Source organism: Fusarium keratoplasticum, chromosome 13 (genome assembly GCF_025433545.1).
Source record: "Fusarium keratoplasticum isolate Fu6.1 chromosome 13, whole genome shotgun sequence".
Classification (NCBI taxonomy): domain Eukaryota; kingdom Fungi; phylum Ascomycota; class Sordariomycetes; order Hypocreales; family Nectriaceae; genus Fusarium; species Fusarium keratoplasticum.
This window is the reverse complement of record NC_070541.1, coordinates 16,173-28,889: the sequence shown is the minus strand read 5'-3', so window position 1 is coordinate 28,889 and position 12,717 is coordinate 16,173. Positions and strand designations below refer to the sequence as shown.

At 39.7% G+C, this 12,717-nt stretch overlaps 2 protein-coding genes across 2 annotated transcripts; both read left to right on the top strand.

Annotated features, from left to right (window-relative positions):
- Positions 1–7,648: 7,648 nt before the first annotated feature.
- On the top strand, positions 7,649–8,477 carry NCS57_01442900 (uncharacterized protein; the record flags this gene model as incomplete). Its single annotated transcript, XM_053064032.1, has 2 exons — positions 7,649–8,060; positions 8,152–8,477. The coding sequence occupies 2 exons, from the start codon at positions 7,649–7,651 to the stop codon at positions 8,475–8,477; spliced, it is 738 nt and encodes a 245-aa protein (XP_052906315.1).
- A 3,530-nt stretch (positions 8,478–12,007) lies between these two features.
- On the top strand, positions 12,008–12,701 carry NCS57_01442800 (HTH CENPB-type domain-containing protein; the record flags this gene model as incomplete). The annotated part of the gene is made up of 2 exons (XM_053064031.1): positions 12,008–12,638; positions 12,694–12,701. The coding sequence occupies 2 exons, from the start codon at positions 12,008–12,010 to the stop codon at positions 12,699–12,701; spliced, it is 639 nt and encodes a 212-aa protein (XP_052906314.1).
- Between the last annotated feature and the right edge of the window lie 16 nt (positions 12,702–12,717).

The following is a 12,717-nucleotide window of genomic DNA, read 5'->3' as shown; positions in this document are numbered from 1 at the left end:
TCTATTTCTCGACTATAAGCTTACTTTAGTATACTAAAGTATCTAATATTAAGGGGCTAGAATAAATAAGATAAATAAGGTAATATATAAAGCTAAATAATCTTTTTCTTTTTATAATATCTCTTAAATTTAATAAAGTAATAATTTTTATAGCTATTAAGGATTAAGAGATAATAAGAATTAATTAATTAATTAGCTATATATTAATTAAAGTATTTAAGCTACTTAAGATTAATCTTATTATTAGTCTAGCTATTTTAGGTTATCGCAATAGCTTAATTACCCGGGAGGTTACTTTCTTAGTACTAGTTAGCGAGGTAATATTAGCCTATATTAATAATAAATAGCTAGATCGCCTAGCCTTTTGTATTAATTACTTAAATAACTATAATTTATTCCTAGTTTCTAGGCTATATTAATTTTAGCTTTAAATACCTTTTTATACCTATAATAATTATTCTGCTTATAATTATGCCTATAAGAAAGCTAGTCTTATTAAAATTATAAATATTATTTAATTAGATATTATACTTCGCGATTATATTCGCTATAAGCCGAAATTAATTATAAATAATAATTAGATCTTTATACTTAGCTCTCTAATAATTATATTTATAAAAGAAATATATCTTAAGGTCTAGGTGCTACTTAATAAAGTTATAAGCCTAATGCGTGCTAATTAGTAGCGCATCGCGGTTAATAAGTAATTAATTAGCTATTTCTTTTATATTATAAAGCTAGGGGGGAAATCCTCGCGAATTTAGATTAAGAATAAAGTAAATAAGAATCTCTTTTTTTAGTTTAGATAGCTTGCGTAATTTAGGGATAATATTAGCTCGGGCTTAGATACTATTCTGCCGGGCGCGGAGGGTATTATGATTAACTTAATAGATTAATATAGCGCGTCGGAGACTAAGTTTTAGGTTATTTTAATAGGCTTAAAAGGCAAGAAGGACCCTAGCCTCTCTATTAGATTATGATATATTGGGTAGTAAGGAATTAATTAATTAAATAGAAAAGATATAGGATAAGGGATTTTTATATAGCTTACTTATCTATATAGCTTACTTATTAAGTATATTAAGGCGGCTAGAATACTGTTTTATAGATAAGGTAGCTGTCTTATTTTATAGTCTCTAGGTAAGCTCTATATTATTTTAACCTAGTAGTTATATCTAGTAGTCTTAGAAAGTAAGATAAGTCATTAAGGCCTGGTTATGATCTGGGCGGTAGCTAAGGCTATAAAGGAAAGAGATTCTCTGGGCAATATATAATTATAGAGGTTGGCTATGTAGCTCTAAGGCTATGAAAAGGGCAGTAGGGCACTAAGACCTTAATAATTATAGCTTATGTCGGCTGGCAACTAATAATTAATTTTATATAAGAAATTCTTTAGCGCTTATATAATATAGATATACTAATAATTAAAATAAGCACTAGCCGATAATTAGCAAAATAGCCCTTATAATAGTTATAGTGAGCTAAAAATAAAGAAGAATATAAAGTAAATATCTATGAATTAATTAGTATTAATATTAATATATATATTTATAAGTTTTATACTTTAGCGGCGAATTTGCGTTAAGATTATTTTTTTTAATAATTATCAGGTAATAAGGTTAATAAGTATTAGTTTAGCCGCTGTAGCTAATAATAGAGCTTCTTAACTTATAAAGCATAGTAATAGCTATTAATTATTAGGTTTATTATGCTTAGCTTAAATTGCCGATATAGAATAAAAGGGTTTTAGATTAATATTAATATTACGTAGTAGCTAATAGAGTTTAAAGAGAGAATTTAAATCTTTATTTTCTTAAAATTATTTATAATAGAATACTTTATATATAACCTAGAACTCTAGCTTTTTTATTATTAAATATACCGGATTATAGTTATATATAAATAAATTAAAGTATATCTTTATAGTACTTTATATTATCTTAGTATAAAGATAATTAAGGAGGTATAGAAATAGATATCTAATTATAAAGTCTTCTAAAATTAATAAAAAGCTTATAATAATCTATTATTAAGGCCTAATAATATATCGCTAATTATAGGATTAGGTCCACTAGGTATAGGGGGTATTTAATGCGAGTTTGCCATAGAGTATAATATATCCCTATTAGATTGCTAATATATAGGTATAGAGTTGCGATAGATTTAAGAATATCTTAAGATTAAATACTAGTGGGATTTAGATCTTAAGGGTAGATATCGCTTAGCTATTACGGCCGAAGAGGAAAAAAGTAATAGTCTATAGAGGACTAGGGTATATTATTAAAGATTATTCTTATAAGGTCTAGGTAGCGAGTTATTTAAGGTAGTAAGAGGATTAGATCTCGATTAATTAAGGTCTTAAGACTATAGCTTATAGGCTAGACTTTAAATAGCTATTAATATATTTTAAAGAAAAGGTAATAATATCCGGAGCTAAGAGGCAAGGCATATTAATACGGAGAACAACTTTATAGCGCTAAATCTATAGCTTTATTAGCTTAGTTTTATTTTTTACTTTAAGGAATTTAGTGGGAAAAAGGACTTTTTAAGGGATTTAATCTCTATAGAATATAAAGTTAATCTAAATAACCTAGATAAGTTAGACGATACTTAATTATAGTTTATATATATTATATTTAATTAGATAATTAATTACGCTAAGGCTATTATTATACCTAAAAATATCTCTTAGAATACTCTATTTAAGGTTAACTATAAGGAGCTTACTAAGGAGAGAAGTAAGCTATTTTATTTCTAATTTAAGCCCGAGACTTAGAGGCGATATATACTTATAGTTAAATAACTACTTACTTATATTATTTACTATATATCTTTCAAAAATAAAATAAATCAGCTATTATTTAAACTAAGTAAGAGATAATAAAATATATATAATATAATAATAGAGTATATAGATAACTTAATAAATACTTAAAAGGACTATAATAATAACCTAGAGGCTCCCGAAGTTTCTAAGCTTCTTAATTTACTTAAAAATAATATTTTAGAACTTTATATATCTATTTTTAATTATTTTACTAAGGATATAGAGTATAATAGCATTCTTATTAGCTTTTTAATTATTCTAAGTATCTATGCGAATAATACTTAAGAGGGCTATGCGAATTCTACCCTAAAGCTTTCTATAATTATAGTAATATCCCGTCTCTATATTATTAAGTATATAATTAATTAGCGAGCTAAGGCTATTAAGTAAAAGATATAGTAGGGCTAGAACTAAGAAGAGGCAGAGGAGAATAGCCTAAGTAACTTTATGCTTATATCTAAGATAACTCGCTAGTTTATAATTAGAGGAGGAGAGGGCTAGGAAATAACGCTAATATAATTTATTATCTAACTCTAAAACTTTAGCATAGCTATATATAATAATATAATATCCTAGGGGTTAGTAAGCTAAGATAAGGAATATATCATCTTTAAGGGTATTTATCTTAGTATTCTTAATATATAGGCTATGATAAGAATAGTAGTCTATTAGCTAGAAGATATATTATATAAGGACTTGCTATTTTATAGAGAGTTTTTTAATTAGTCTCTAGCTAAGCTTAGCTTACCTAAGATCCCATGGGGTAAGCTCTTAGATAATGCTGCTAATGAAATAATTAGTTATTTATTTATTAATAAATTATTTTAGTATAATAGAGGTATAAGTAAAGGTTAGGTCGTTTGAAAGATATTATAGGATAATAGCTTAAGGGCTATGTGGGTTAAATTAGTAGGTAATAGTAATAGTAGCATAGAGTTAAATATAAAGGCGGCATATCGATATAGTCTCTAGGTAGAGAAAGCTTTGGAGTTATTACTATTTCTAGCGTAATTAAGTAGCGGGTTTCCCCTAAGGGCATATAAGCTTCTTACGATTTAATACCGCAATATAGCTAATAGAGGAATCCGGAATATTTTAGTGGACTAGGGGCTTATTATAATTATTATAGGTATATATAAAGGCTTCTTAATATCTAGAAGGCTTAAGATTATTTATTGGTTTTTACCGCGGGAGGTTAATACTCCGCTGGTATACTTCTTATAGCTTATTTTATTGTTCTAGGAGGATATCTAGGCTAATATATAGGACCGGTCTAGCTTTAACGCTAGTCTATGGGCTATAGAGGGTATACTAGAGAGTAGTAGCCCATAGGATAATAAGTAAACCGATAGCGCCGCGGAGGCTAGCTAAGAATAAGCTAGCTAGGCTAGGGAGAGCAGGTAAGGTGCTTAGAAGCTAGGACCCGGGGAGTACTAGATATTATTGCGCTTAGTATATATTATCCGAAGGCTTAGTATTATAGCGTGTGGGTAGAAGCTTAATATTAGTAGCTAGAGGTATATATTAATTGCGATCGGATGATAATACTTCCGGAATATATCTATATCCTATATGAGACTACTACGGGAAGTAGACTTAGATAATAGTAATAGCGATAGTAATAATAATAGGGATAATCTATATAATCTATAAGCTAGTCACGGGTCTAAGATCGCAGGCTTGATCTATAGACGACTAGTAACCGAGGGAGCTTTTAAGACTAATAAGCGCTAAGGGTTAGGGTTATGGTTGGGGTTAGTATTTACTATCTAAGCTAATCTGCCCGGGGGGTTTCCTCTAGCTAAAGATATAGCTTATAAGGTAAGGAGAGGAGATTTTTCTAAGATAAGGAAATATAAGAGATATAAGAGTAAGAAGATATAACTAAGAGAAAGAGATATAACTAAGGGAAAGAGATATAACTAAAAGAAAGAGATATAGCTAAGAGAGAGAGATATAGCTAGAGAGGAGAAATAAGAGATAAGAGATAAAAAGATAAGAGATAAATAAGAGATAAAAGATAAAAGATAAGAGATAAGAGATAAATAAGAAATAAGGGATAAATAAGAGATAAGAGATAAGAAATAAATAAGAAAAGAGATTAGCCTTAGGAAGACCTATCATCTATTAAAACCGTCGGCAGGCCAGCCGACAGTTTTTTTATATGGGAGTTATTTTTTACGCTAGCAGACCATGGGGCAGCCGACAGTTTTTTTCTCGACCAGCCGACAGTTTCTAAAAAACAGGGTTCTAATATAGCTATAATTCCACAAAAAAGATATATATTATATTAAGCTATAAGGATCTTAGAAATTAAGTCCTTTTTCTTATATCTTATTCCCTTATTTTTCTAGAATTATTTAAAGATAAAAAAGAGAAATTTTAATGGGGTGGTCAGTGCAACTAGCGTTACGCTAAAAATCCCCAACCACCGCCATAACCTAGCTACCTAGCCACACCAACCACTATACCAGCCACAACTAAGGTAATTTCTTAGCCAATAAGCTTTAACTTCTATTTTTTTCTTTTTTTTATTACTCTTTTATAAAGACTAACTTTTCCTAGGTATTTACTTTTAACCTCTATCTCTATTTATATATTAGTTATATATAAGCCTTATAACTATGGATTATTTTACTTATATCCCTGTGTTTTCCCTTCTAATTTGCAAGACTTGCAAAACTACAGTTCTTTTTAACCAAATTCAACAACACCTCCGCCAACAACCTCATCAGCTTTCCCTCCAAGAGATCAAGCCCACCCTAGAGCAGGCTGCTAAGCTTAATCTTCTTCAGGGCCAGAAGGACCTTATAAGGCTACCTAAGCCTATTCCTCTAGGCCCTCCTATCTTACAACTTGGAGAGCCTATGCAACAGGGCTTCCGCTGCACCTTTGAGCCTAGCTGCTTCTATGTTGGCTCCGAGCTACGCCGAATTAGAGAGCACCTACGGGTCTTTCACAAGGTCCAGCAGAAGGGTCAAGACGGCCGGCCTTCCAAGGCAGCAGCCCCGCAGCCTTCTATAGCTACTGAAAGCTATTGGCGAGCCGGCGTAGCCTATCAGCAACTCTTCAAGCGGGGGCTTCGCAGTGAATACTTTGAGGTCTTGCTAGAAGGTAATGGCTCTGAAGCTCTCTCTCTTCCAGAAGCTAAGGCTGCCTTTGAGGCCCAAGCCCTAGCTATCAGAAGCAAGGAGGCCGAGGGCTATAGAGCAGCTAAATGACTTTACTGCTCCTAACCCTTGGCTTCGAAGGCTAGGATCAGCAAGGCACCTAGCTGACTTTAGTGGGGAAAAGGATTTCCTAAGAGACCTACTTTCTCTTAACCTTACCTTAACTAAAGAGTCACTAGAAGAGACCTCTGAGCTTGCCTGCTTTTTTTCTCTTGCAGGCCTTTGAGGAGCTTATTCAAGAAGCTATAAGCCTTATAGCTTCTAATGAGATTCCTCTGAATGCTCTCTTTGAGGTTAACCGGCAAGATGCCTCGCAGCCAGCAAAGAAGCCCTTTAGCTATAGGTATAAGAAAGCTACGCAAGACCGCTATGCCATAGTGGCAAAGCAGCTTCTAGTCTATACCTTCCGCTGCCTCAACCTAGAGCCCACAGAGAGGCCACCTTTCAAAGCAAGCCAGCAGCAGCTAGCTAGCTATAAGGCTCTATCTGATAACCTAGATGACCTAGAAGAGGCCTGGCTCTTAGCTAAAGGCAACTTCTCTAGCTATAAGGTTATAGAGCTTTATAAGGGGGCAAAGGAAAAGACCTTGGCGCTATTTATCTCGATCCTAGATCATCAGACTAAGGATAGTGAATTTAATAGCGTTATGGTCTCTTTTCTTACTGTGCTTAGTATATCTCCTAATGGCTCTTGGCTTAGCTTTGAGACTTTTACCCCTTTTCTCTCTGCCTTAGTCTCTATTTCTAGGCTCCTTATCTTGCAGAAGTAGCTAGAAAAGAGATAAGGCTATCCAGCAGCATATCGAGCTTGGAAGGAGCCTTCTAGAAGCTCGAGAAGCTAGCCCTGGCTATTTTGAGCTTGTGCAACAGCTCGTAACTAGGTGTATGCTGAATAGCCCGGCTGGGGCTGATACGACCCCTATGCAGTTTATCCTTCGGCTGCGTAGCTATGGAATAGCTGCCAAGGCCAATACAGCCCAGCCCGGCTATATCAGCTGGGAAGGAGAGACTATCCTCTATAGAGGCAACCGGCTTAGCCTTCCTAGCCTGCAGCATATACTGCAGGCTGCCTTGGATGAAGCCCGGCTTCTTCTCTTCCAGGGGCTTCTTATGCAAGAGAGCTATACCTTGGAGGAGAGCCAGCCGGCCCTAGTGCCTTCTATCCCCTGGGATTCTATCCAGGATAACCCTACTGATGATTCAGTGGGTTATTCCTTTTAGATAACCTCTATGAGGTAGCTAGGGGAGGGACTAAGAGCTGGCTTTTTTTCCTTTCTCTGGGAAGACCCTATTCTCAAGGCCCGCTGGTTTGGAAGCTCTAGTAGCTCTTCTATAGCCCCAGAGGCTAGGGCTATGTCTTCTTATAGCCAAAGCATTGAGAAGTTGCTTGAGCTGCTAGCCTTTTTGATTCACTTGAGCAGTGGTCTTCCGGCTCGGTCAAATGAGCTCCTAACCCTTCGGCACCGCAATACCGCCGCAGGGGGGCATCCGCAATATCTTCCTAGACCAAGGGCTAGTTATGCTAGTTACTGGTATTCATAAGGGCTTTTCTAGGTCAGAGAGACTCAAAGTTATCCACCGCTTCCTTCCTCAGGAGGTTGGAACCCTTTTAGTCTATTATCTCTGGCTTATCTTGCCCTTCTGGGAAGCTATGCAGGCTAATTTTGACCCTAGCTCTCAGGGCTCTTTTTCCCCCTTTCTCTGGAAGACCTCTAGCCTAGATGGCGATGAGGCTTATGGCAAGAAGGTAGAGGCCCTAGGGGATAACCCCCAGCTACAGCAGCTGCAGGCCGAGCTAGGCTTCTATAGCCTTAGAAGCTCTCCCTTTGTGGCCCTGAGAGGTAGCCAGGCTGATAGCCCTAGGCTGCATATAGGGCTTGCAGCAGGCTCTTGGAATTCAGCTAGGCTTAGCCGGGTCCTTAAGCGCTGGGGCAAGTTGGCTGGCATTGAGTCTCTTACTATTAGTAGCTGGCGGCATATAGCTATTGCCCTAGGCCGCCGCTATATCCGGGATGCAGCTATTACTAGCCAGGGGCTATATAGCGAAGTCGACCACGGAGATAGTGAAAGCAGCTCTGATGAAGAGGGGCCCTGGAGAAAGAGATACTATTCTCCATAGGCAGACCGGCCATAGCAGTATGACTTCCAACCTAGTCTACGGCCGGCAGCTTACAGAAGCCCATTTTGAGACCTATCAGCGCAGGCAAAGCTTCCGGCTTCTTAGTGAAGAGTGGCACTTCTTGCTTGGTTTCCCCTCTGCCCCTGGCTTCTCAAGGGCAACTATCCCCTCGGGCTCAAAGAGAGGCCTAGCTGCCGTTGACCTTGAGCATTTCCAGGAGCTTCAAGTAGCCCGCTGGAAGCAGCTACGCAAGGTTAACCTTGACCTTGAGCTGCAGAGGCTGCTCGGCTCTAACGCCACCTTCCGGCAAGGCCAGAAGCCGATTCTAGAGGCCATCATGAGTAATAGGAATCAATCCTAGCCATCATGCCCACTAGCGGCGGCAAGAGCCTTCTATTTCAGTTGCCGGCTGCTAGCTGCCCAGATAGCATAACTATAGTAGTTGTGCCGCTGGTCTCGCTGCTAGGCAACCTCCTAGACCGCTGCCAAGCTATGGATATCCCTGCTGCTCAGTGGCAGGCTGATGGGGCACCAAGGGGGCTTCTATTATCTTTGTGACGCCCGAGTCAGCTATGACAAAGCGGTTCCAGGCCTATCTAGATGGCCTCCAAGCCCCTAGCCCGCCTTGACCGCATAGTTATAGATGAGTGCCACACGATTCTAGAAGGCAGCCCCCGGTTCAGGCCTAAGCTAAGGCAGCTAGGCCTATTGGCCTTGCGAGGCGTGCAGATAGTATACCTAACTGCAACGTTGCCTATAGCTGAAGAGCGTGAATTCCCTAGGCCTAGTTTACACCAAGGCCAAAGATGCCACTATCTTCCGGGCTCCCACAACCCGGCCTAATATCAGCTACAGGGTAGTTGATTTCCCTCTGCTTCCCAAAGAGGGGCTATCTGCAGTCTGCTGAGAATGCCCTGAGGCAGCTGCTTGATAGCAAGCTTACCCTATACCCTCGCCCAGCCAAAGCTATAGTCTATTGCAAGACTATAGCTATAACTGAAACCCTAGCCCAGGCTCTAGGGTGTGATGCCTACTATAACGAGGTTGATACTCGCGATGGCAAGGCAGAACGCCTGCAGGCCTGGATGGAAGGGTCTCGGGAGACCCTCTATGGCAATGGCAGGGGTTATAGTTGCAACTAATGCTCTTGGCCTCGGTATTGATATCCCTAATATCAGGGTTATCATACACCTTGAGATGCCAAAGAGGCTTGCAGACTATGGGCAGCAGAGCGGCCGTGCCGGTCGAGATGGGCTTCCTAGCGAGGCTATTACCCTCAGGCCTTTGCAAAGCTCGACCCAAGAAGCCCAATCTTCTAGGTTCCTAAGCATAGGCAGCAGAGAATTCCTCTCTACTAGCCAATGCCGTAGGATAGCCTTAGATAGGGCTCTAGATGGCCGAGCTAGCCGGCAAGTATGCGAGGCAGGGGAGGAAAAGTGTGACTTTTGCCTAGAGAACCTGCCTTTAACCGCAGAAGAAGGCTATGCCCTAGAGAGCCCTGAAGAGGGGATCTTAGGCTTAGAGCTATGCAAGTACAGCAGATGCGTACTGCAGCAGCTACCACGGGCCGAGAGGGAAAGGGCAGACTTTGAGACCTTTCAGAGGCTGCTTTCTCAGCAGCTTCTTCAGGGCTGCCTTTTCTGCAAGCTTGATGGGCTAGATAGGCGAGACCATCTGCCATTAAGCTGCACCAGGCCACTTCTTCCAGCCGCAAGGATATACGCCTTGGCTTTGAGCTAACTAAGTCTATTACCCGCTACCTAAGGCAGCGGGATAGGCTAGGAAGCTTTGGAGCCTGTGCCCTATTGCCTTGTGCCCCAGGAGCTTTGCAGCCGCTGGGAGGAAGACCCGCAGCATGGCGGCTGGCAGCTAATCCAGGGGGGGTAGTTGCCAGTTTCCTGGGCTTATTGCTGCCCTCTGGAGCTCTGCTGTATTACAGCAGCCACAACTAACTAGCCGGCTTTATAAAGAGCTTGGGTTTGAGGGGAAATTAACCCCCCTAACTGCGCTCCTAAGCACCATCGGGTCTTATGGTCCTGGCTGGGGGAGGATCTCTTGGGCTAGCTATGATGCTATCCGGATCTGCCGTATCTATAAGGAGCTGGCAGAAGCCTTGAATATGCCTTAGCATAGCTAAAGAGATACTCTAGGATAGTTACTAGGTATTTATTTTAGGTAGTATTATAATAATAGTACCCTTTGCACTTAATAAAATAGCCCTATCCTCTTAGCCCTCTTAGTTATTTCCCTTAGTAGCCTATAATAAATGGGATAAGAAAAATAATACCTGCCTCTTACCCTATAGCCGCCTCTTATAGCGCAAATAGCCCCCCTATAGCCCAAGTACCCGCCCTTACCCTTATAGCCGCCCCTGATAGCCTAAAATAGCCCCCTGAAAGTTAAATGCAGTTTCCTCTAAGCCCACTATAATAGAAGCTTGAGCCTTAAGTTATCTATTATATATAGGGGCATAGAAACTGGTTTGAACCATTGCGGCGCGCCCCAGTCGCTATGTGACTCCCCTGTTGCCCCCCCATATAGCTATAAATAGCATATAGAGTTAATAGGCCCATCTAGCAGCTAGAAAGAAGGTCCTTTAGCTAGCTATAGCTAGGCATCCCTAGTAGCTGTGCACCCGGAGGAGCCAGGTTCGTAGGGGCCGATTACAGCTATAATCCCCCCCCCCAGACCGCGAGGCACAGAGCCTACAAGCATATATATAAGGGATACATAAAGGTAATCTAATAAGATAAGGTACAGTGGGGCTAGTTTAGTCACATAGCCCAGGTGAATTATAAGCTATTTTTTTACTTTACTTTAGCTATGGGGTAGCTTAGACCTATAGGTTAGGCTATTAGCTTGCTTATAAGCCTTTTTTAGCCTTATTGCCCCCAGCTGCCTTGGGGCCTTTTCAGGCCGCCTTGGCTCCCTCTTATATACCCACCGAGGACCTTTTAGCTAGCCGCACGCCAGACCGGGCTCATGGGCCACTTTTCCTTTTTGCGGGCTAGATTTACTATATAAAAACCAAAAAAATCAACTCACGGCCTTAAGGCTTAAAAGGCTAGCTTTTAAAGCTATAGGGTAGCTTATCTATTAGTTATTCTTATATGCCTTAGCTTCTTTTTTAAGCTATATTAGCTAATATAATATAAGGTAGCTTAGTCTTATTATATTATAGCTAGCTAGTAACTATAGGGTAATAAGACTACTTATTACCTAGACCTACTAGGGTTATAGCTGCCTAACGCGTTATATTATAGCTACCCTATACCTCTAAGGAATTATATATTAAGATAATAAAATAAGTATTTTTATTTACTATAGGGTAGCTTAATTTATTAATTATTTTAATATATCTTAGCTTCTTTTTAAGCTATATTAAGTATTAAAATATAAAGTAAATTAGTCCTTTATTTATTATAAGGTATTTAATTTTTATAATTACCTTATATAATATTATAAATAATTATATTTAAAAAATAATAATATAATAATAATAATAATTAAAATATTAAATTAAAAATAACGTATATCACAAGTGAGTGAAACACACAAGCGAGTGAAACAAAAATCCCTCAACCTACACCTTCTCTATTTGATTAATTAATTCTCAACCACCCAGCATGTCACAGTCAAATTATGAGGCTAGAATGCTTCTTGCCCTTCAGGCCCTTCAAAATGACCCAACCTTAAAGCTCCGACGCGCTGCAACAATCTATACAGTCAACCCAACAACGCTCTGGCGTCGGCAAAAAAGGCATCCAATCTCAACGCGATATTACCCCAAAATCACGTCGACTATCTAATCTAGAGGAACAGATCCTTAAACACTTTATTCTTGACCTAGATTCGCGAGGATTTCCCCCCCGGCTACGTAGTGTGAAAGCAATGGCTGATCAATTGCTTGCCGACCGCGACGCACCACCAGTCGGCACAAACTGGGCCTCAAACTTCGTCAGGCGACACCCAGACCTCAAGACGCGTTTTTTTCGTAAATATGACTACCAGAGAGCCAAGTGCGAAGATCCAACTATTATCCGCAACTGGTTTATGCTTGTGGCGAACATAATCGCGAAGTACGGCATCCGATCAGAAGATATCTATAACTTTGACGAGACTGGCTTCCTTATGGGCATGATTGCAAGCGGAATGGTCGTCACGGGCTCAGAAAGGCGTTTAAAGCCAAAATCAGTGCAGCCTGGAAATCGGGAATGGATTACAGTGATCCAAGCGATCAATGCGGAAGGCTGGTCGATCCCGCCGTTTATCATCGGTGCGGGCCAATATCACCTCGCCAACTGGTACCGAGAAAGCAACCTCCCGGGCGATTGGGCTATTGCAACGACCCAAAATGGCTGGACCGATAATGAGACCGGTCTCGAGTGGCTCAAGCACTTTGACCGGCACACAACCAATCGATCAATTGGTTCCTATCGTCTCTTGATCCTTGATGGCCACGAAAGTCACCACTCCATCGAATTCGAGAGATATTGCGAGGAGAATAAGATTATCCGGCTTTGTATGCCACCTCATTCATCTCATCTACTCCAGCCCCTTGACGTCGGGTGCTTTAGCATACTAAAGAAGGCATATGGTCG